Source organism: Sprattus sprattus (genome assembly GCF_963457725.1).
Source record: "Sprattus sprattus genome assembly, chromosome: 6".
Taxonomy (NCBI): Eukaryota; Metazoa; Chordata; class Actinopteri; order Clupeiformes; family Clupeidae; genus Sprattus; species Sprattus sprattus.
The window spans coordinates 21312655-21335921 of NC_137925.1; the positions used below are offsets into that span (position 1 = coordinate 21312655).

Below are 23267 nucleotides of genomic sequence, written 5' to 3' on the forward strand. Positions count from 1 at the left end.
CAGCACTAATGTACTGTGAAGAGAGGGAGAGAGAGAAGCACTGGAAACAGGAAGAGAAATGTTCTCCGTAGGGTTTAGGAGTGCTTTTCACAGACGTACACACCCAACGCGTCCTACTCTCTCAAATACACACACATACAGTACCAAGTTTGGACACACCTTACATTTTTTGGAGAAGTGTTTTCTTTACTTTTATTATTTTCTAAATTGTAGATTAATACTGAAAACATTTAAACTATTAAAGAACACATATGGAATGATGTACTAAACAAAAAGAGTGTTATATACCATGTAGAAAATAACAAAAGTAAAGAAAAAACGTCTTACAAAATGAGAAGGTGTGTCCAAACTTTTGACTGGTACTATATATGCACACGTTTGGGGGGGCACTGTGGAGCAAGCAGTAGCCCCGACCATATATGGGCTTGAACGGACATGGGTTCCAATCCGACCATATACGGGCTTGAACGGACACGGGTTCCAATCCGACCATATACGGGCTTGAACGGACACGGGTTCCAATCCGACCCGCTGTCATTTCCCCATCCCACTCCCCACCTCTTCCTCTCCATCTCATTTCCTGTCCAAACCTTCACTGTCCTTTCTGAGTAAATGCAAAAAAGCCCAAAAACGAATCTTTAAAAAATAATATACGTATATGCACACGCAGTGTACCACTCTTGCACACCTACACACACACACACTAAGTGACTCAGTCCCTTGAACACACACAAAACACAGAGATGATATAAAAGGATATTTATGAAGTTCAGTAAGTGGCAACTGAAAGTCGTGGGAAAGGACAGCCTGAAGCGTGTCTCTTCTTGGCTGGTTCCTCCCAGAAACCTTAGCGGACACACACAAGAACGCGGTCCTCAGAAGGTGCTGATCTCTGGAACGTTCTCAGAGGAGTCCCGCGTTGGGGGAACTTAGAACCATCCGTGTACTCCTCAGCCCCATTAGCCTGTCGTATTTATAGGCCTGCCGTAGCCCACATAAGCAGCTGCCACGCGTGTGTTTCTTTCTCTCTCTCTCTCTCTCTCTCTCTTTCTTGCTCTCCCTCTCTATCTCTCTCTCTCTCTTCCTCTCTTTCTCTCCCTCTCTCTCTCTCTCCCTCTCTTCCCCCTCTCTCTCTCTCTCTCCTCTCTCTCTCTTTCTCTCTCTCACACTTTCTTGACCTCCCTCTGTGTCTCTCTTACACACAATCTCTTTTGGTGTCTGTGTTTTGAATTCCGTCTGTTCTGCTTACTTTCATCTTCTTATTCTCCCTCTCCACTTCTCATCCGATCGCTTGCTTTTCAGTTATTTTGTGTTTTTGCTTGTGTGTGCAACCGCAACTTTTTTCCCTCTCTCCCTCTCTCTCTCCTCTTTCACCCGAGAGCATCGTGTTTGGAAGTTGCTGTATTCAGGACCGCCTAACAAGGATCGATGCGACAGTGTGTGTGTGTGTGTGTGTGTGTGTGTGTGTGTGTGTGTGTGGGCTGCCGTTTGTTGAGCATTGTGCAATAACGAGCTCTTTTTCTCAATCTCTCTTCCGCCTTTGGTGCTATTGCCATATTGCTGCTGTGAGTAAATACAGCTGAGTTCAGGCATGGGGGGGGGGGGGGGGGGGGCAGTTAAAATGTGTGTGTGTGTGGGGGGGGGGGGGGGCGCAGAGGAAACAGTTTGTTTCTGAATTAGCCCTAATTACCCCACCTTTGACGCGCCTCTGTGTAATTGGATGTATTACTCCATGCTTCCTCCAGCTGGGGTCTTCAAACTACCCCCAGCAGCAGCAGCACCTCAAAAACGAGACTGTAATAGAGAATGGAGAGACTGAAGGGAGAGAGAAAAGAAAGCAGGGAGGGGGTACAAATGTTGAAAGAGATCCAGAGGGAGAGAAAAGAGCGAGAGGGAACGAGGGAGGAGGAGGAGGAGGAGGGGCCGTCAGCGCTCGCAAAGCATATGACGATTTTGGCAGAAACAGATCTGTTGAAGATGAAGCTCATCCCCCAAACAGCCCCCCCCCCCCCCCAACACCCCACCCTCACTTCCCCCAGGGTGACTCATTCTAAACCTTTGTGAACCGCGAGTGTTCTTTATAAAGCAGGAATCAACACAGAGATACGCTTGCAAGACAGAGAGAGAGACATATAGAAAAAGAGAGATTGAGAGAGAGAGAGAGAGGGAAAGAAGAGAAAGAGAGAGTGGGGGAAAAGAGCAAGAGATGAAGAGACAGAGTGAGATGGATAGAGAGAAATGGGAGGGTGATATAATAGGTCTGTTCTGCCGTGTGCAGCTGCATCATCAGCTCAACATAATGAAGGTGAAGGCGTCCCACTGCTCCCATGCAAGCCTCTGACACTCATGGGGGAATGCCAATTAGCCCTCCCACACACACACACACACACACACACACACACACACACACACACACACACACACACACACACACACACACACAATCACATAATCACACAATCACAAAATCACACACACACACACACACACTCACAGACACACATAAATGTACACCTGCACTAATGTACACATGTAGAAACAAAGACACACAAGCACACACACACACACACACACACACACCCTTAATATCTGTTGCAGACAGCCACATACACAAAGACATACTGAGTCTCTCCTTCGATCATAAACATGCTCTCCAATAACGCCCCCCCCCCCCAAACACACACACAAACACTTTTTTACACACATGCACAAACATGTGCATTCATGTGTGCAATCAACACTCAATCATTGTACCATTCTCATGATTTCTTACCCTGCAACAACACCTCCCCCAGGTCCAACTCCAGCAGAACGCTTTCCTGACACAAAGCAAGGGATCAAGGACAAACACACACACACACACACACACACACACACACACACACACACACATACACACACACACACACACACACACACACCTCTCTCTTTCTCTCTCTTTCTCTTTTTTCCTCTTCCCGCTCTGTCACACTCTTTCTCTTTTTCTCACCAACTTCAACAGAACTGCCAATGACAGGGTGAAGAAAGAGGAAACAAGATGAATTCAGTCACACACATACTCTCTCTCACACACACACACACACACACACACACACACATACGCACAACACTAGACCCATTCAGAACAATCACCCCTATTTCCTCTCTCTCTCTCTCTCTCTCTCTCTCTCCTGTTTCTCTCCTCTCTCTCTCACTCTCTCTCACACACACACACACACACACACACACACACACACACACACACACACACACACACACACACACACACACACACACACACACACACACACACACACTTCGGGATGCTCAGAATCAGTGAGCAGAGCAGTGTGATCCTGACAGACAGAATCTAAGTTTGGGCCACGCACACACACACACACACACACACACACACACACATTCAGTGGCTCTTCCTAAGTACTCATTGACTCTCGACTCGGCTTTAGAGCTTCCTTGCAGTGGCATGTCAAGTGTTCTCCTTATCCGCGTGTGGAGAAAGATCGAGGCCGATACTCATACTGCGTCTGAGTTATTTTAGCAGCCTGACTTGTACAACAATGGATTCCTTTTTAAAACCAGCAGAGAAGCGATGGAACAGGGAAAAATAGGGAAAGGGGGGGGGGGGGGGAACCTAAGGGAGCGTTATGTAAGAGAACACGGCTAGACAGACTAGATGTTTGGGCAGACGGAGAGAGAGAGAGAGGTAGACTCAGGGAAAGAGGGAGGGAGGGAAAGAGAATGAGGAGAGAGAGAGAGAGAGAGAGAGAGAGAGAGAGAGGAGGAAAGTCTGTTTCCATGTTTATGTGGCTGTAATGGAGGGAGAATGAACTAGAGAGTGAGAGAGAGAGAGTAAGAGTGAGAAGGAAGGATGGAGAGATGTAGCAGAGCGGAGGTCCTTTAAAAGCTGAGGAGAAGTGTGGAGACGTAACAAATGCGGTGTGACTGCACCACACCCACACCCCCACCCCCACCCCCACCCCTGCATGATAAAAGCGTCTGGTGTGTCCCTCAGAGCCCCCGTGCCTAATGGCAGTGCAACAGAAAGCATGACCCTAGAGGGATGAGAGGAGGGAGGGAGAGTGTGAGAGAGACATAAGGAGAGATGGATGGAGAGAGAGAGAGGGAGAGAGGGAGGGAGGGGCAGATGTCGAACAGACAGTAGCATCACTCACGCACATTGCTCACCTCCAATCTTTCTCTCTCTCTCTCTCTCTCTCTCTCTCTCTCTCTCTCTCTCGCTCTCTCTCTCTGTCCCTCTCTCTCATTCTGTCCCTCTCTCTCTCTCTCACTCCCTTTATCTCTTTCTCTCCTCCTCCCCCCCTGTATTTCTCTCCTCCTCTTTCGACATGATTTCCCTGCCTTACTAAGCCAAACTGTAGACAGTCATTGAGGGCAGTCTTCGAGGTTGGAACACTGCCCCCCGCCCCCCCTCCTCTTTGGACAGTCAGTCAGTCGTTATTGGAGAGCAGCTCACCTTCCTCCATCATGCCTCAGCATCTGCCTCAGCCTCAGCCTCAGCTTCACAGACATGCTTGTAAGGGACAGGGGAACTGAGCACACTATTACTACTACTACTACTACTGCTACTACTACTACTACTACTGCCACTACTACTACTACTACTGCTACTACTACTACTACTACTGCCACTACTACTACTACTACTGCTACTACTACTACTACTGCTACTACCACTTCTGCTGCTGCTACTGGTGCTGGTAATGCCACCGTCATGGATTTGAACAGCGTGTGATGTGAAGCGGGTACCACTTTTGGAGAAGGCGCACAGCATGGAGCCTGGGGATGGTAAGGGCCCGCCTTACTTACGAGCTGCACTCTGACTGCCCTCTCTGGCTTCTTCCTGAAGAGACGGAGTGTGGCATCGTTATGCTACTGTCAGGGGGAGAGGGTGTTGGTGTCTGGTGAATGGCGAGTTTTCAGGTGTACGATGCAGATTGCTTTTAGCACTGATGGGGATAATGTTAACAACATTGGATGTGCTGGTTTTGTTGTTTTGTTAATGAATGGATGGGCAAAGGCTGATATAGTAACCTAGCTGGAAAGTACTGGAGGATTGTGTGAAATGTATATTTTTTTCTTTCTTTCTTTTTAAAAAGAGTGGCGTGTGTGTGTGTGTGTGTGTGTGTGTGTGTGTGTGTGTGTGTGTGTGTGTGTGTGTGTGTGTGTGTGTGTGTGTGTGTGTGTGTGTGTGTCTGTGTGTGTGTGAAACTCAGTGTTTGTATGTGGCTTCGATCCCGGCTGAGGTCAGATATTGATCGCATGATGTCTCAGCCTCCATTAGGCAGACACTATATTTCTCGATAAGCCACAGAGGACCCAGATGTGTGGGTGCGCATTAATCAAGGACAAAAAGGCAAACACACACACTGCCTCACCTCAGACACACACACAAACACACACACACACACACACACACACACACACTGCCTCACCTCAGAGACACACACACACACACAAATCAGCAGGCCATCTGCTCTGAATATAAATGACCGGCTTGGGTTCTGGTGTGTGTGTTTGCTCCCACATGTTTGTGCCCGAGCTTAGCAAGGGCGTGTAGTTTCATGTGTGCTTCGTCCGCATTGTATTGACTTAATGGAGACCGCATACGCCCGTATGTGTGTGTGTGTGTGTGAGTGTGTGTACGCTGTACGTGTGTGACATTCACAGCGCATTTTTTATCAGTCTTTATACACTCCTTGGGCTTGAAGCTTTGCACTTAAGCACATTGACATTGTTTCATTAGGCTGTGAGGTAGCCTGGGCTGAACCTCATTAAGACTATGTGGGCCTGACCGCAGAAGGGAATGAAAACTATTCGTCAGCGATACCAGCATTCCAACGACACCCTGGACACACACGGAATAAACACAACAGACGGCCAAGTCCACTTTAAGTCAACCATTTTCCCTCTAAACAATATGAAATACACACACACACACACACAAACACACACACACACACACACACACACACACACACACACACACACACACACACACACACACACACACACACACACACACACACACACACACACAAGCCTCCACCCAGCCTCTATACCCCAAAGGACTGTCTGCGTTTTCATCGTCCTCCTCAGCACAAACACACACACACACTTTTGATAGGTCTCTGGATACACCAATTACCTGGTAAATGCTCCTTCAGTGCTTTTAGCTCCAACGTGAGAAATGTTACGGCGTCCACTTTTTACATGACACATGGCGTCAGTCAGAACACAGACCACACAACCTCACATATGTATACGTCTTAGACACGTGCATTTATGTCGGCGCCTTAGCTTACAGCCGTGTACACAGTATGTCACTTTACTGTATATGTAAAGCACTTCAGCCTACACCATTAGGGTATTGCACAGGGGGGTGAGAAAAGACACACACACACACACACACACACACACACACACATACACACAAACACAAAACCCTCCTCCACTTAATGAGTGTGTGGAGCTCATCTGCAGGTTGGCATTCTGCTCAGGTCCAATCACATGTAGTTAATCAGGACTGAGGTTACTTACCACTAGGTTAATGATGCGCATTAATACCTCGCTAATATACCCCGGGTCATGCATTAATTAAAAATCTCATTTTCAACGCTGAGCTTAAGAGGCACTGACTCCCCCTCATCGCAAGAGCCCTGTATCATTTTCTGCCATGCAGAGATGGAGGGAGAGAGACGGAGAGATGGAGAGAGAGAGGGGTGTAGAGGTGAGAGAGATGGATTGATGGACAGAGTGTGAAGGAAAAGAAAGAGAGGGAGAGGTAGTAAGAGGACAGATGGAGAGAAACAGTACAAAGAGAGCCATACGAATGAGAATGAAAAATAGAGAGATTATATAAGAAGTAACATGTACAATGAAAGAAAGACAGAATAAGAGGAGGAATTAAATGAAAGCAGGAGAAAGGAGGTCAAAGAGAGCAGTAAGGAAAGGAGAATTTAAGAAAGACGGTGAACAGATGAAGTGAACAGTATTTTGGGAGAGAGAGATAGAGATATGGAGGAGGAGAGAGAGAGAACACGCCCCATTAGAGTCTGTGTTTAGTGCCATGATGCTCATTAGAGATGATGGATACTGCAGGGCCTCTCCTCACCTCCCTTCTCCTCTCCTCTCCTCTCCTCTCCTCTCCGCTTCTCCACTCTCTTCTCTCCTCTTCACCTCTCCTCCCCTCTACTCTCCTTTCCTTTCCTCTCCTCCACTCTCTCCTCTCCTCACCTCTCCCAAGTGCCACATGCAACAACATTGGCAGTAGATGAGTGCCTTGGTCAAAGTGATGGAGCAAATGTGTGTGTGTGTGTGTGTGTGTATCTGTGTGTGCGTACGTGGATGTGTCTTGGTCGTGGCTGTTTGTGTCTGCAAACGTTTATTTGTGTGTGTGAGGTTTTTTCCGTTGACATGGATTCTTAGTTGATGTCAGGATTGCATAAGTGTGGGTGAGAGAGAGAGAGAATAAACAGAGTGTGTGTTGTTAAGGACGGATGGAGTGTTGCATCAGGTGGTGTTTACACTCCCCTCGCACACACACACACAAACACATACTTGTTCAGGGAGCTGCTCTTCTCTGGGGTCAGCTGATGCAAAGATGTGCCACTTTTACCTCACCGTTTACTGTGTGTGTGTGTGTGTGTGTGTGTGTGTGTGTGTGTGAGTGCAGTGGATTAACCTGCTTCTGTTGTTTGTTGTGTGTGTGTGTGTGTGTCTTAGTGAGAGAGAGTGAGAGAGAAAGTATGAACTTTTTCCATACTGTTTGTTTGTATGTGTGTCTGTGTGTGTGCCTGTTTGTGTGTTTATGTGCAAATGCGTGTGACACCAAGATTTCCAAACCCAACCCTGCATTGTCACAGTTACCTCCCAGACTATTCCCAGCGAAGCCCGTCTGGAGTTGAGTTCTCCTCCAAGACGTGTGCTAAACCCTAACCCCAGGAAAGAGAGGAGCGGAGAGGAGAGGAGAGGAGCAGGGGAGCAGGGGAGCGGGGGGAAATTACCAGCCAGATAAGCAGACTAGCGCCACGTGAGCGAGAAGGTAATGCGTCTCCTCAGAGGGCGCCGTTGCTCACAAACTCATTATGGCGAGAGTCTCGCTCCAGAAAGCCCCACAATGCAGTGTGTCTGTGACCAAATCCGACTCCCACTTCAAAGGCATCAGTTAAATTTAATAATCCCCCCCCACCCCACATACACACACATCCGTCTGTGGATTAGCACCTTGAGCTGTTGGTGGCAGGAAGACTGAGAGAGGATGTGGGGGGGGGGGTGGGGGGGAATAAACATTTTTTAGGGTCCTGGGAGGAAACACAGAAGATGGAGGGGTAGGGAGATGGGGGAGAAGGAGGTAGAGAGAGAAGAAGGGGGGAAAAGTAGGAGAGAACAGAAGTGTATGTTTTAGCTGTGCACGCACCCTCCCCTAATACAAACATACACACACACACACACACCCACACACACAGACACACACACAGACACACACACACACACACACAAAAGTCACAGACACAGGCTGAGGGAGGAGAGGAAAGTGCAGTGTGAGCGAGGCTGCTGTCAGCACTGGAGAAGAGGAGTCTCATTTGTGCATCCTTTCATCTCCTTAAAGGGCAAATGGGGTGGGTAGGGGGGCAGTCAGATGAAGACGGAGAACAAAACACACAGTCATATAGAGCAGACTTCAATATGAAAATAAATGTGTGTGTGTATATATATATATATATATATATATATATATATATATATATATATATATAATTTAAATGGTAGCAATGTATGCAAAGACATAGAGATAAAGAGATGAAGGGAGTGGAAGAGGTGAGGTGCAGAGCTAGAATGAGTGATGGAGTTAGAATGTGTGAAAGAGGGGAAGAGAGGATGGGAGGAGGAGGAGGAGGAGGAAAAAGACGAAACTTCTCCTTCTTCTTCCCCGGCTCAGGTGGGATGCTAAAAATAGCTGTGCCGCCCACGCCAACGCCCACAGACTTCAAAAGACGGAGCCGTCGAACCCCAAAATATAGAAGATAGTTAGCAATTCAAATAAATGGCGTTCCCAGCACCAGCTGATCGGACTGGAGTCGGCCTTAGTGCAGCTCTTTGTGCTGCCTGGCTGAGAGCATAGTCAGCACTTTCATTCTCATTCTCTCTCTCTCTAGTGCTCTCATCCTCTCTCTCTCTCTCTCTCTCTCTCTCTCTCTCTCTCTCTCTCTGTCTGTCTGGATCTCTCACTTCAGTTTCTTTCACACGCTGTCACTTTTTTTATATCCTTCTCCTCTTTCACTTCCTTTCTGTGTTCCTCTGTTCTCATTGCTCACATCTTTCTGTATCCCTCTCTCCCTCCATCTCGTAAGCCTCTTCCCTCTTTTTTCTGTGTCCCTCCCTCCCTCCTTCTCTCTCTCTATCCCTAGTTTTCTCTCATACTTCTTGCCTCGCTGAGCTAAGGTAGGGGCTGAATGCCAGACGGAGAAGATGTCTGAGTCACAGGGACCCGTCTGGGGGAGGCTGTTAGAGACACACGGCGTGTTTTAGAGGAAACAGAATTTCTCTCTCTCTCTCTCTCTCTCTCTCTCTCTCTCTCTCTCTCTCTCTCTCTCTCTCTCTCTCTTTCTTGCTATCCATCTCCCTCTCCCTCTCCCCCTCTCTCTCTCTCTCTCTCTCTCTCTCTCTCTCTCTCTCTCTCTCTCTCTTTCTTGCTCTCCTTCTCCCTCTCCCTCTCTCTCTCTCTCTCTTTCTTGCTCTCCTTCTCCCTCTCCCTCTCGTGAATTTCTTTTGATGTGGGAGTAGAGCAGCACCCCCCACGGCAGTGAGGACTGAACACACCCCATCAATTTGAGTTCAACACATTCCCCGGCTTTTCACGGCAGCGAGTGATTACATTTGGTTGGCAAGGGCGACAGATGCCTATATGCCTGTATTAATATGCAGTGATGAGCAGGCAGACATGGCAGTGGGCTAAGAAGTGCTTTTTGATTGTGTAGCCTGCCAACATAGCACGTATCCTCTCTGCAAACACACACACTACACACACACACACACACACACACACACACATACACACACACACACACACACACAAACACACACACAAACACACACACTCATCATTCTTTCTCCCTTTCTGCCCTTCTCTCTGTCTGTTGTTTGTCCTATCATTTTTCTCCATCTCTGTCAAATTGTGGCTGATTGTCATAGCAACCTCCAATTTCCAGCAAGGGTTATGGTTGTGGTGGTGCTCCAACTCAAGAGGAGGGCTGTGTGTGTGTGTTGTGTGTGTGTGTGTGTGTGTGTGTGTGTGTGTGTGTGTGTGTGTGTGTGTGTGTGTGTGTGTGTGTGTGTGTGTGTGTGTGTGTGTGTGTGTGTGTGTGTGTGTGTGTGTGTGTGTGTGTGTGTGTGTGTGTGTGTGTGTGTGTGTCCTATACTGCTGTTGATGTACACCTCCTCTTTACACAGCAGCACCAGAGGGGGCAGTGTGAATGCTGGTGCTCGTTCTCCCAGCTAGTGCTCCACAGGCTGAAACAATGCCTCTCTTTTGGCCCTGTATTTTGTCTGTGCTCTGGGGTAACCTCATCTGAAGCCACCACCTTCACCCCTCCACACATCACTCCTCCTTTCTCTGCCTCCTTTCCTTCATCACTCTTTCTTTCCCCGTTGCGGTTATATGCAATGTTCGGTGACATTTACCCCAACCTTGACTTAAAGGTGCAGTAGGATTAGTGACATCTAGTGGTCAGGTTGCAGATTGCAACCAAATGAATATCTCTCCGTTCCAAAGTGTGTAGGAGAAGGGGTCTACCAATTGTGCCCATGTGCCGACCCCCCAACTCTTCATCCAAGTTGTTCTTGCCTGGAGATGTCTACGGCTTTAAGTTTGGTAGTATAGTCAAATATTTATGCGTGCGACTTTGCGACGACTTTGCTGTCTGAGGTTTCCGTCATCAGACTGAGTGACCTACTTGATGCCTGCTCTAGAAACAAATCTAATTGTCTCTTTTCTAAGTCTATGTTTATTTCATTCTTCTGTTTTATCAGGGAAGCGCCAGTCAGAAAAAAAGAGAAACAGAGAGAGAGATGGAGAGAGAAAGAAAGAAATAGAGGAGAGATGACACCAGTGTTGATTTTATTTCTGGGGCTCCAGTGAGTAAAAGAGAATGAGAGAGGCTGGGTAGAGAGAGAGAGTGAGAATGATAGAGAGAGAGGAGCGAGAGAAAGAGAGGAGCGAGAGAGAGAACTGACAGAAGTGTTGAATGTCTTTAATGAATAACTGTAAGTATGTGTATCACAGGGCTCAGGGCTGTAGGATTGAGGCCATTTATTCCGATTCTCCCCAATAAGGGCTATGAGTGGAATCCATAACACTATCATCAATCCACAACAACAACACGGCAGTAATTTATATGGTAATAACAGCACCGGAGCAGGCCAAAGTCAGGACTGATGGTAATTGACGAAGGAGCTATCTGTGTGAGTGAGTGAGTTAGTGTGTGTGCATGTGTGGATGCATGCGTGTCTGTGTGTGTGTGTGTGTGTGTGAGGGTAGTGAGTGTGCATATGTGTGTATGCATGTGTTTCTATGTGGGTGTGTATTTGATCGAGGGAGTGTGCGGATGTGTGCAGCATGCGGTTCTGTGTGTGTGTGTGAGTGAGTGAGTGTGCGTATGTATGTATGCATGCGTTTCTGTATGTTTGTGTGTGTGTGTGTGTGTGTGTGTGTGTGTGTGTGTGTGTGTGTGTGTGTCTGTATGTGTGTGTGTCTGTGTGTGTGTGTGTGTGTGTCCTAATCCTTCCCTGAGCATGCATGCTGATGCTTTGCGTGGGGCAGAGGAGGGGGTGGGCGGTGGCCATGTTGTGTTGTGTGGACACACTGACATTTGCCACAGACAGGAGGGACGTCTTAATTAGAGACCAGCGGACGTGACCCAGTCCATGTGGACAGGGCTGAAGGTCACGCCTTTCCCTCCGCGCGCCACAGACAAACACGAGAGATGACACCATGCTCAAGGAGCAGCCATACTGCCAGGAGAAATGCATTCTGGGTGTTTTTTGCCAATTTAAAATATGGAGATTCAAATAGTAGCAGATAATAAATAGTAAAACCGTCCCTATATTTTTAATCCACACATTCGGCAAAATGTCGGATTTCCACCTTAAGGCAGTGCTAATTTAGCAGATTTAGAAAGTTGATTAAAAAAACCTGATCTGGCTTTTTATATCTTCAACTAGGTCTTTTAACTTGTAGATTGTTCAGTTGTTAAGATGCTTGGAATTGAGAGAAAGGCTGGAAGGTCTGGTTTGTTCTCTCCCATGTTTCTCCCTGAAAGGCCTATTCGTGTAAGACTTTCCTTGGATTTAATCTCAGAAAGATCAACCACTCGTTGCTGTTGGTTTTGTCGTTGTAGTTGTTTTTGGTCTGGCTGTTCTTTTTTGTATCTCTGCTCTTGAGAGGTAACTGCAGAGTCACCTTGTAGACCTTGCTTCAGCTGTCACAAAACACACACACACATTTTTCATCATATGTCAAGAATAACATAATGTTCCACGATGGACAGACAGTCAAACACTCCTCCATCAGCCTGATTACTCTCGTCCTCTTCCTCCTCTTCTTCTCCCATCTTTTAAACTCTCTCCGTCGCATTGCAGGGCTTTTGCTGAACACCAGAGTGTTTGCTAATGTCGAGTCCTTAACACTAAGTCCTCTCAAAGTGTTTTTTTTTTGTTACTTTTAACTTTTTTGCATTCCATAAAGACATCCTTAGCAGACAGAAACATCAGAGTAATTTGGAGCGGATTAAAGCGAGCACAGCTGAGGGCGAAAGGACAGGGCCGGCGTGTGCCAGAGTCTTGATGTTAAACATCAAAGAGGAGAAGAGCAAGGGGGGGAGGGGGGAAGAGAGAGGGATACAGGAGAGGCGGTGAGAGAGGAGACAGAGAACAGAAAAGAGAGGAGATAGATGGAGGAGAGTGAAGAAATAGAAACTGATGTGTTGAAAATCGTAATTTTTCAACGAGAAATGGTAACTTTATTAAAACATTAATTAATTAATTAATTAAAACAAACGTGTGATTTCTTGCCCCGCTCCACTAATGACTGTTACAGCTCTACTTATTAAAACAAAAGTATGTGTGTGTGTGTGTGTGTGTGTGTGTGTGTGTGTGTGTGTGTGTGTGTGTGTGTGTGTGTGTGTGTGTGTGTGTGGATGTGCAGGTAGGTCTGTGTCCATAAAAGTGTATTTTTATATTTATGTGTTTTTTCCTCAGCATTGTTTTAGAGTGTTTGAGCCTATATGCAAGTGCCTGTGTATATACCAGTGTGTATGTCACTTTTAGGGCTATCCGATGGTCAAAGCTAGACAAAGAAAGAAAAAAAAGTGCATACTAATTTTTCATACTCATTACTAAACCTCAGTGGCCAAAGGTGTTCTCTTTCGCCACTCTTCAGTTTTTCTATCTCCTTTCTTTCTCTTCTCACATGGACAAACTCATATAGACACACACACACACACACACACACACATACACACACACTCGTGCAGATACAGTATATGCATGTGTGAGTGAGCTCAAACACACACACACACACACATACACTCATAATAGACACACACACCAGCGTATACTTAATTACAGTAATTTGAGAGTTGACAAGGAATGGAAGTAGTATATACGTTTTAAACTTCTGCAAGGGCACTGTGTGCGGGTGGCAGGGTAGGGTTGAGTTCTGGCCAGAGACTCCTCTATGCCTCTTAAAACGGGTGAGGATCCTGGCACTCGACCGATGCCCACCGCCACAGCCGAGTCGTCTAATTTTACCCACGTCTCCTTGAGGCGCTGGCCAGCGGCCACGAGTGTATCGTGCAGGTGTGCCTCACCCTCTGAAGGTCGGCTGAGCGAACGCGTGCCATCACAGGCAACGATACATATCAAGGTCAGAGGCGCAGTGGTTACAAACGATCCTACGGAACGCGATCATGGCCACCTCTCTGCTTACTCATGGCTTTCCTTAAGAGTCTGGTTAAGTGGACGTTTAGACAGTTGACGTAGTTTGCACCGATATATGTAGTATGTCTAGCTGCGATAAGTTTAGTCATTTATGTCGTTTCACAACCATCTGCCGTGAAAGGAGAGGACCTTTCACAGGTGTTTTATCATTTTACAGCCATTTTATCCCTTTCTCTCTCATTTTATCTCTCTTTCTCTCTCTCTCTCACTCGTTATCTGTCTTTCTGGTTTCATGGTTCTCTGTCTCCCTCGGTTCTTTTTCTTATTTTTATCTCTCTCTCTTTCACTCTCCATCTCTGTGCATTGTGCAGGTGTAGGTTTGCTCTTCTTCACTGCAGGTGTTGAAGGTGTAGTGTCGGGGGTGGTGGTGAGTAGGTGTTGGGGTGGGGTGGGGTGGGGGGGTGCGTGGTGGGCAGCGTATGATGAATGGCTCTCATTAGGACACTAATCTGTCACTTTCTGTCTCACTGGCCTCCAGCTGTCGGCTGTGCCCCCCCACACACGCACACACCCAGACACATACACACACACACACACACACACACACATACACACACACACTGTCACTCCTATCTTCCCAACACCCATGCACACACACACACACACACACACACACACACACACACACACACTGGACAGATGGGTGGGGTGAGTGAACACTGTGACCCCTCCCCACACACACACAGAAAGGGAGAGGGAGAGGGAGAGAGAGTTTGTGAAACGGTACCTCGGTACCTAGCTCTCTTCACTGCTGGTATGGAGTGGGTGGTGGAGTCATTCAAACTGATTGGACTGATTTTTGCAAAAAATGCCACGACAGAACAGACAGCTGCCATGTGTTTAGCAATCAGATTTGAATGATATTATGCAGTTAGCGATTCTCGTAGCGGATTAAGGTAATCAGACTGAGGCGTGGCGACGCCGACTAACTACACGTCTCATCCTTGTTCTCGTGTGTTGGCTTTTCTATAGGTAATTTGAATGAATGATGTACTTGAAGTCACCTTTTGTGAGTTTCTTGTGGAGTGTGAGGCAGGGATTGCTGCTTGGCAGTCTGCCTTAGCCCTGTGAGTCTGAAACCTCCCTCCGAATCCGCGGAAAAGGAAGAAGCCTCGCTCCATCTCCATAACCTCTGTTTGCGTTTGTTCAGAGTCTCATTTCGGGGAATTTAATTGGGGAGCACTGACTGAGTTGTTTGTCACGGGCCTGTTATGAGGAGATAGGGGCCTACGCTCGGCCTGAATTCGGCTTAACAGAGACTGAAATTCAGTGAGACAAATTAGCCACAGTATAAAGCACAGCTACCGCTCGGAGAGTCCCGAAATCGGTCATGGGTGGACCAATATGTAATTCCATCAATTCTCTAAAGAACTAGCGACAACTTGACAATTAATATTACTTTAGCTCGTCTCATATAAAGAACTTTTTTTTGTATTATTATCGTGCAGTTCTTTAATTTGTTGGAATTTCTGGACACAAGCGCTGGGGAATAGGAGTCCTGGATTGGGCGAATGGGGAATTGGCGTCCTGGATTGAGTGATGGATCGTGGCCACTGAGAACGTGTCCTCAATGACCGGCTGTAAACCCAGGGAATTGAGTTTGTCCTGGAGGTGACCTTCCCAGAGTGTGTGTGTGTGTGTGTGTGTGTGTGTGTGTGTGTGTGTGTGTGTGTGTATGCACGAAGACGGACGATAAATGCGTCACGCGGCGTGTGACTGATAGGCCATCGTTCGTAGCTGACAGCTTTGTTGTTTCCTCAATCTTTCTCACCCCCGCTTGCCGTGACGTGACGGCGAGCCGTTTGAGGCGGTGATTGCTGTCCAATCAAGATCTTCGTAGAAAAGCCTGGTTTATGGCGTCAAGCTATCATCCTTGAGCGTTTGTTACAGAAGTGACTTTTTCATGTGGGTCATTCGTGTTGAACGAAGGTCATCTTGATGGACGAGGTCGGCGTGTGTCAGTGTCACCTGTGAGTGTCCTCTGACACTACCCTCTCGACCCACTGTCTCTACCGGAAAAAATGAGAACAGGAAGTTTAGGAAGAGGGTCAGACAAGGAGATGGAATCATCTGGAGATGTGTGTGTCCCACCTAACCACCCCCCAACACACACACACACACTCTGATGGCCCTTTGTTCTAATAACACAAAGCAATTTACACTGACCTTTATAAAATTGTAGCAAAAATAAATTACAATAGTTAAAAAATGCCCCCCAGCCTAATTGCAAAGGAGATTAAGTTTCCTATAATTGCTTTTGGCCATCGAATGCAATTTTTCCTTTTTTTGTAATTAAAGTGATTTAGAAATTTAATAATCCCCCCCCCCCCTCAACCCACACACACACACAGTCAAAGACACACACACTCTCTATGCCCACTGCAACGGATACCCTCATTACGGAGTTGTCCATCCATGATAAACAAATTCCACTCTTGGATCAAACAGGATGATCAGCTTTGTTGGGCTCTTTCACTTCGACCCATTACTGCCGTCTTATAAACACTAATTTCTCACTATTTAGTATGACTCTCTCTTAATTCTCTCCTTGACCTTTGTAAAATCTGACAATCTGTCATGTTTTACTGTTCTTATTTTTTCATTTATTTTTTTCTATGTTCCTCTGTTTTGCTAGTTATTCAGCTACACCTTATAGATCCCTCTAAGCCCGTGCTTTATTCAGTTGAGTGACCATAGCTATTTTTCTTTTTCACCCTCTCGCTCCTTCTCTCTGCCTCCCACACACACAAACACACACACTCACAGCGCTACCGGTACAAATAATACCACGCTGAGTTTGTGTTAGCACTTAGCTTTGTCCACAGGTTGACTTCTGTTGAAGCTGATAACAGACTCAGAGGTACTCATCTGTACACGGCTCTGTCCCCTCTAGAAGGAGAGGCGAAAGGATAACAAATTATAGGGCTTCTCTGTTGCATCTTCACAGATTCAATCAGCACATTAACAAGTACTCATTAGACTTCAAGGTGACTTTTATATCATTTCATGTTTATATTTATTTACATTTACTTTTATGTGAATCTATTTAACAGACACTTTGATCTAAATTGACTTTCAAAAATATATTTTGTCTAGAAAGCTTAGTGCACTTTAAATATTGTTGCGTAACAAAGTACTGCTTTCTGAATATACATAGTATTTACTAAAAGTGCGGGCTCAGCCCCTGCCTGCTTATCAGCTTTTAACAGAATAATGAGCTAAACAGAGAAGTGAGTGTTCATATTTAGGGTTTCTGATTTGGGAGAAAGAGAAAGAGAGAGAGAGAGAGAGAGACATGGTTACGAGAGGGAGGGAGAGATAAGGAGAGAGAGATATAAACAGGGTTAGGAGAGGGAGGGAGAGAGAGAGAGATAAATAGGGTTAGGAGAGGGAGGGAGAGAGAGTGAGAAAAGGAATGGTGATGCTGTTTTTTAGGGACGCTAGAGTGATATTTGTCCTCCATTTTGTGCCTGGCCCTTTATCTCTTTCTGAAAGAAAATAGCCGTGCTGATGGGACAGTAAGGCAGCCTCCCTAGCCTCAGACCGCCTCGTAAACTATGGCTCCAATTTTTCTCTCAATCGTTTGCCAAAAACTTGACGGTTTGCACTCACAGGACAGACATACTAGCATTTTTATTTCTCCACGAGGGACAAGCATAGATGTGATCAGCTACATCCAGTCTTTAGATATGGATTCCGGAGAGGTGGTAAATGGTTTGAATTGAAACAATGTGGGACAGAACTACTTACAGAAATGCAACAACCAAGCGATAATTAGCCTACTAAATAAGCATGCGACTTCATCGCCAATATCATTTCACAGACAAAGGACGGAGTGTTCCTTAATCTGCATGTCTCTTCCTCCGTCTTCATCCCTGCTCTCTCTCTCTGTTAAACTCTCTGCATTCCTCCATCTGTTTCTCTTTCTCTCTGTCAGTCTGACTGGTCTGTGCCTGTGGAAGATCTGAACTCTACTGTGCACCCAAAGCCTAACGGTTTACTGTGTTCCATCACAGACAGTCACCCTCTGTTACGATAAGCTGCCTAACCTATTGAAGTTCTAAAACTAATGTCAGATGGTGCAAAGGACTAATCAGAGAGATCATATTGTCTGTATCATCTGATCGGACTCATCGGGGAGGCTGTTTGGTCACTTTTAGGGAGTATGCTTTGAAAGCCCCCCTCTGTGTTCCTGAGAGAAGCGCCGACAGGGTGTCGGATAGTGGCCACAGCTGATGCTGTCTCCTCTCTAAAGCTCTGTATTGTGTGTGTGTGTGTGTGTGTGTGTGTGTGTGTGTTGCAAGCCGCAGGGAGCGTTTATTTTCCGTGTGGCCGCAGCGCCGGCAAGCCTCTGAAACGTCCGTCCAGCAGGATGTCTGCTGGGAACAGAAATGCCTCTCGTAGCATTCTATGCTGAAGGCCCATATGGCCACCATCCACCCTGATCAAACACCACCACACACACGCACACAGACACACACACACACACACACTTTCTCTCTCTCACACACACACACACACACACACACACACACACACACACACACACTTTCTCTCTCAAAAACACACACACACACACCACCCCACTACAGGCACACACCACCCCACTATTTTGGGTGTCAGGGCTGTGTGTGTGAGTGTAGAAAGAGGGTGTATTTTGTTAATTTTAGCATCTATGCTTTTGGTAATTGCCACTTTTTGATTGTGTGTGGAGAGGGGCATGTGTGTGTGGGTGTTTTACCTCACAGACTTGCAATACATAGTTGCCGTATTTATAAGTTGAAGTGCGAATGAACATACAGTATATCTGATTTATCGTACAGGCACCAGATATAGGAGTGAGACTTTGTTCATCCACCTGCCACATATTACTGTTTGTGCACATTGTCTGTGGTGGCCACGGCTCTCTCTGTCATCTGTACATACTGTATGCATACTGTCTGTAGTGGCCACGGCTCTCTCTGTCATCTGTACATACTGTATGCATGCTGTCTGTGGTGGCCACGGCTCTGTCATCTGTACATACTGTATGCATACTGTCTGTGGTGGCCACGGCTCTCTCTGTCATCTGTACATACTGTATGCATACTGTCTGTAGTGGCCACGGCTCTCTCTGTCATCTGTACATACTGTATGCATGCTGTCTGTAGTGGCCACGGCTCTGTCATCTGTACATACTGTATGCATACTGTCTGTAGTGGCCACGGCTCTCTCTGTCATCTGTACATACTGTATGCATACTGTCTGTGTTGGCCACGGCTCTCTCTGTCATCTGTTGGTAACGCGCTCCTCACCTCCTCCCTCCTCTGTCTGTTCCATCCTCCCGTGCAGGTCGCCCCCTCCCTCCCTCGTCCGCGTCCTCCAGCCTGCTGCCCCCCGCCCCCTCTCCCCCGTCCGCCCCCCTGCACCCCGCGCCCCCGGTCATCCGTGAGTGCCAGGTGCCCCTCCTGGACGGCAGCTCTGCCCGCGTCATCCTGGAGTCGCACCCCGATGACGAGATGTCCGTCAAATCCTACCTGTTGCGCTCGGCTCAGCCCCCCAGTGGTAAGGCCTCCTCCCTCCCTGCTCTTCATCATCGTTATCATCATCATCATCCTCATCTTTACTCTTATTTAACTCTCACACCCCAACCTCTTAAGGCACTTTAAAGGCTTTAACCTAGTGGCAGATCCTGTACCTGTTTCCGGGTTGTCGTCTCGATTAGTTTAACTGTGAATTAAATGCAATGGGTAGGTGAATTTGTTTGTCTTTATGCGTTTGAGTGTCTGGTCGTGTTTGTGTTTGAGATAGACAGACAGACAGACAGTCAGAGAGACAAAGTCACAAAAAAAGAAAGAGAAAAAAAAAACAATAGGCGGCAGGATTGCTAAAATTAGAAGAGACTGTGATGTATTTGAGCTCAATGTTTATTTCCTGTATGATCACTCTAAGAATACACACGCCACACTGTTTGAAACGGCCGTCATTGTTTATTGGAAACTGTGCCACGCAATAAGCGCAGACACGCTTGAAGAACAATGCCAGGCTATTCTTCAACTTCACATATATCGACTAAACGTTCCGACCACTGGCAGCTGTACAGAAATGCACAAATGCTTCTTTTTTTTTTTTGTTCACCCTAAAGCCAGAATTCACTTGGCTCTGGGGGTTTGATATACAAGACGGGAGTAAAATGAGGATATCTTGGAAGTTTTTGTCCGTATCGTACACCAGTCCTGGCTTCACACAGCTACACCTAGCAGGCATTAGCGCTGCTGAGAGAGGGGATGGAAGTGACCCTAATTCAATCAGATGATGTCTTCCAACACTGAGCCAGTCGCCGCAGATCCACACGTCTCCAGTTCTGAGAGTAATTAGAATGAGTGGTGGTGTGTGTGTGAGTGTGTGTATGTGCGTGAGAGAGAGAGAGAGAGAAAGAGAGAGCGAGAGAGAGAGAAAAGTATTTCAAACTCTCACATTGTTCAATCTGTGTGTGTGTGTGTTGAGAGGGGGGGAGAGATATATTTAGTAAGACACAAGAGGAGGAGAGAGAGCGAAAGAGTGAGAAAAAGGGAGCTCTTAATGTAATTTTGGGTGGAATATAATCTTTTGTTAATGCCATTAGGCGCTCCTTTGATATGCTATAAATCTTGATTACTTGCCGTCCGGGGGCCTGGAGTTCAAGAGAAACGCTATTACAGGCCTTTTAAAATGACATTACATCATGGCACTAATTGGTTTACTGTTTGGCGGGAGCGGCATCAATCACTGCCCTGACGAACTGAGTGGTAAATACATTCACCCAAACACGGGCACCGCCGCGCCAGTCTGTGCCGTGCCATGGCAGAGATATGGGCATGGGGTGGTGGAGGAAAAGGGGCATTTAAAAAAAAGAACAGGCTTTAGATGAGATGGGAAAATGACAGGGTCCTTGAGTGAAGTGTTGGCGCTTTCTGACTTTATCTGAGGATCTCCTGTGCCATCTTGGCTTCCTTTTGTGACAAGCAGATGAATGTGGATTTTGCATGCAAATACCTTAAGCAGCATGTGTGTGTGCACGCGCGCGTGCGTGTGTGTGTGTGGGTGGGGCAGCGGGCGGGGGGGGGTGGATGTACAGCCATGAGACAGAAAGCGACAGATATGCAGCATGTGTGTGTGTGTAATTTATTCAAATTTGTTGAAATGTTGATTATCAATGAGAGTCCTTTAATCACCTTGTTATGTTTCAGGGAAATTAAAGTGTAGGCTTCTGTCACACGCATAATAGAAAGTGTAAGCATTGACAACACTTAACTCATTTAAGCTTAAATCAAAGCTATTGTAAATTAGATGTTTAATACTATTAAAAACATTGAAGCTCGTCAGCCTTACATTCTTTGGCAGCTTTCATTCAAATAAATGCACTCATAAAGAAATGTTTTAATGAAGTCCAGCGGAAATAACAATTTACACAGTGCTAATTAATTAGTTTGTTATTTGTGTGTGTGTGTGTGTGTGTGTGTGTGTTTCTGAAGAATGCAAATGTATGTTCTCATGCGAAATGCCAAATTCAAAGTATGTTTCTATAATACTCTTAATAATACATCTAAGGTTTAATTTTATTATGGCATTAGTCTCAGTAATGCCTGTTGACTAATGCCAATCTATTATATGTGAAGGTTAATTTTAGGAGATACTTTGTGACATCACATTATGCTATATTAGTCCACTTTTGTGGTCGATGACATTTGAGTTCTTTTGCAGAAGAAATATTTAAAAAATATATAAATAGCATAGGTGCAAAGTGCTGTGTGTACGCATGTGTGTGTGTGTGTGCGTGTGTGCGTGTGTGTGTGTGTGCGTGCGTGCGTGTGTCTGTGAGTGCGTGTGTGCGTGTGTGCGTGTGTGTGTGTGTGTGTTCTGGCCCAATTAGCAGTGGTGTGATGTAGCTGGTGCTGATCACTGTGCAGGAAATGAGCTTTCTGTCCAATAACCCGGCCCACTGAGGCGAACGCACCCCCATTACAGTGAGGAAGTCAGCAACAATACACATAACTCTGTTTGTTTGTTTGTGTGTGTGTGTGTGTGTGTGTTCATGTGCACACGCTCACACACACACACACACACCTGATTTGTGAGAATGTACACATCTATACCCTTTTAGTGTCCATATCCTCCCTACTGTTTCTCAGATAAGGTTCTCAGAAACTGCTCTCATTGCAGCTCATGTGCTGTAAGTGAGCGGATATGTTTTTTTCTGTCCGAGTGATAGGGAGCGTTGAAACACACATATCTGAAGTAAAGCCATTGGCTCCTGTGTGTGTGTGTGTGTGTGTGTGTGTGTGTGTGTGTGTGTGTGGATAATGGCCTCGCTAGAGTGCTGCTGCTGCAGTCTACCCATAATGACCTCAGCAGCCATTGTGCATCTGTGTCGTCTCCACTGCCTCCCTGCCCGTCTTTACTGTGCATCGCCGTTTCACACAAGAGCTGATGTGTACACAGGTCTCGTCTTTCACCTCCATCTCTCATCCATCCATCCCTCTCTCTCTCTCTCTCTCATCCCTTGCTTTCTCTTTGTGTTGCTGACAGATGTCACACCCAAGCTGAAAGTATTTTTAAGTGCCTCTAGTGTTTTATTGTTTATTTTTCTCTTTCTTTCGCTCGCTCTTTCTCTCGCTTTCTCGCGCGCGCACACACGCCACTAAATCCTATTTAAGCACAATGCACTGAAGATGAGAAATACAGAATTCATCACTGTATACCTGACCAATACTTTGTAATGCAAAATGCATGCTGATTGTCTAAATCATATTCCCTAGATTGGCGGATGCACCGGAAAAAAAAATGTCTAGATCACTCCTTCCCAGAACTATAGCACACTACCCGGATTTCCTAAAAATATTCCCGAATTCCACAGAGCGTCTGGCAGGGAGAGTACTTCAAGCTGTTAGAGAGCTCCTGGCGTTGACAGAGTGAATGATGATTGAGCTGAGAGGAGAAGAGGGGAGAGTAGAGGAATAGAGAGGGACGATAAGAGGAGAAGATAGAAGGAAGATAGGAAAGGAGAAGAGGAATGGAAAGGAGAGGGGGAAATGGGAAAATAAATGAAGAAGGGAAGGCAGTGAGGGAGAGAAGAGAAAAGAGGAGGAAAGGAAAGAAGTGGAGGAGGATAGAGAGATGAGGAGAAGAGAGAAGTCTCCATGTCGCTTGCGGCCCATTCATAATGGATGGGGCTAGCAGTGGTGTGCTATTTTTAGCACGTCCCCAAGTCACTTTCTGCTGCCAACCAGCAA

General features: G+C 46.4%; 1 protein-coding gene across 1 annotated transcript in view; it reads left to right on the forward strand.

The window, feature by feature from the left end:
* LOC308367330 (teneurin-2-like) overlaps positions 1-23267 on the forward strand; it is a gene marked incomplete at both ends in the record, with an annotated part of 270735 nt that overhangs the window by 132181 nt on the left and 115287 nt on the right. The window contains 1 exon segment of the mRNA XM_080841219.1: positions 19348-19560. Within this exon segment, the coding sequence (XP_080697345.1) occupies positions 19348-19560 (213 nt within the window).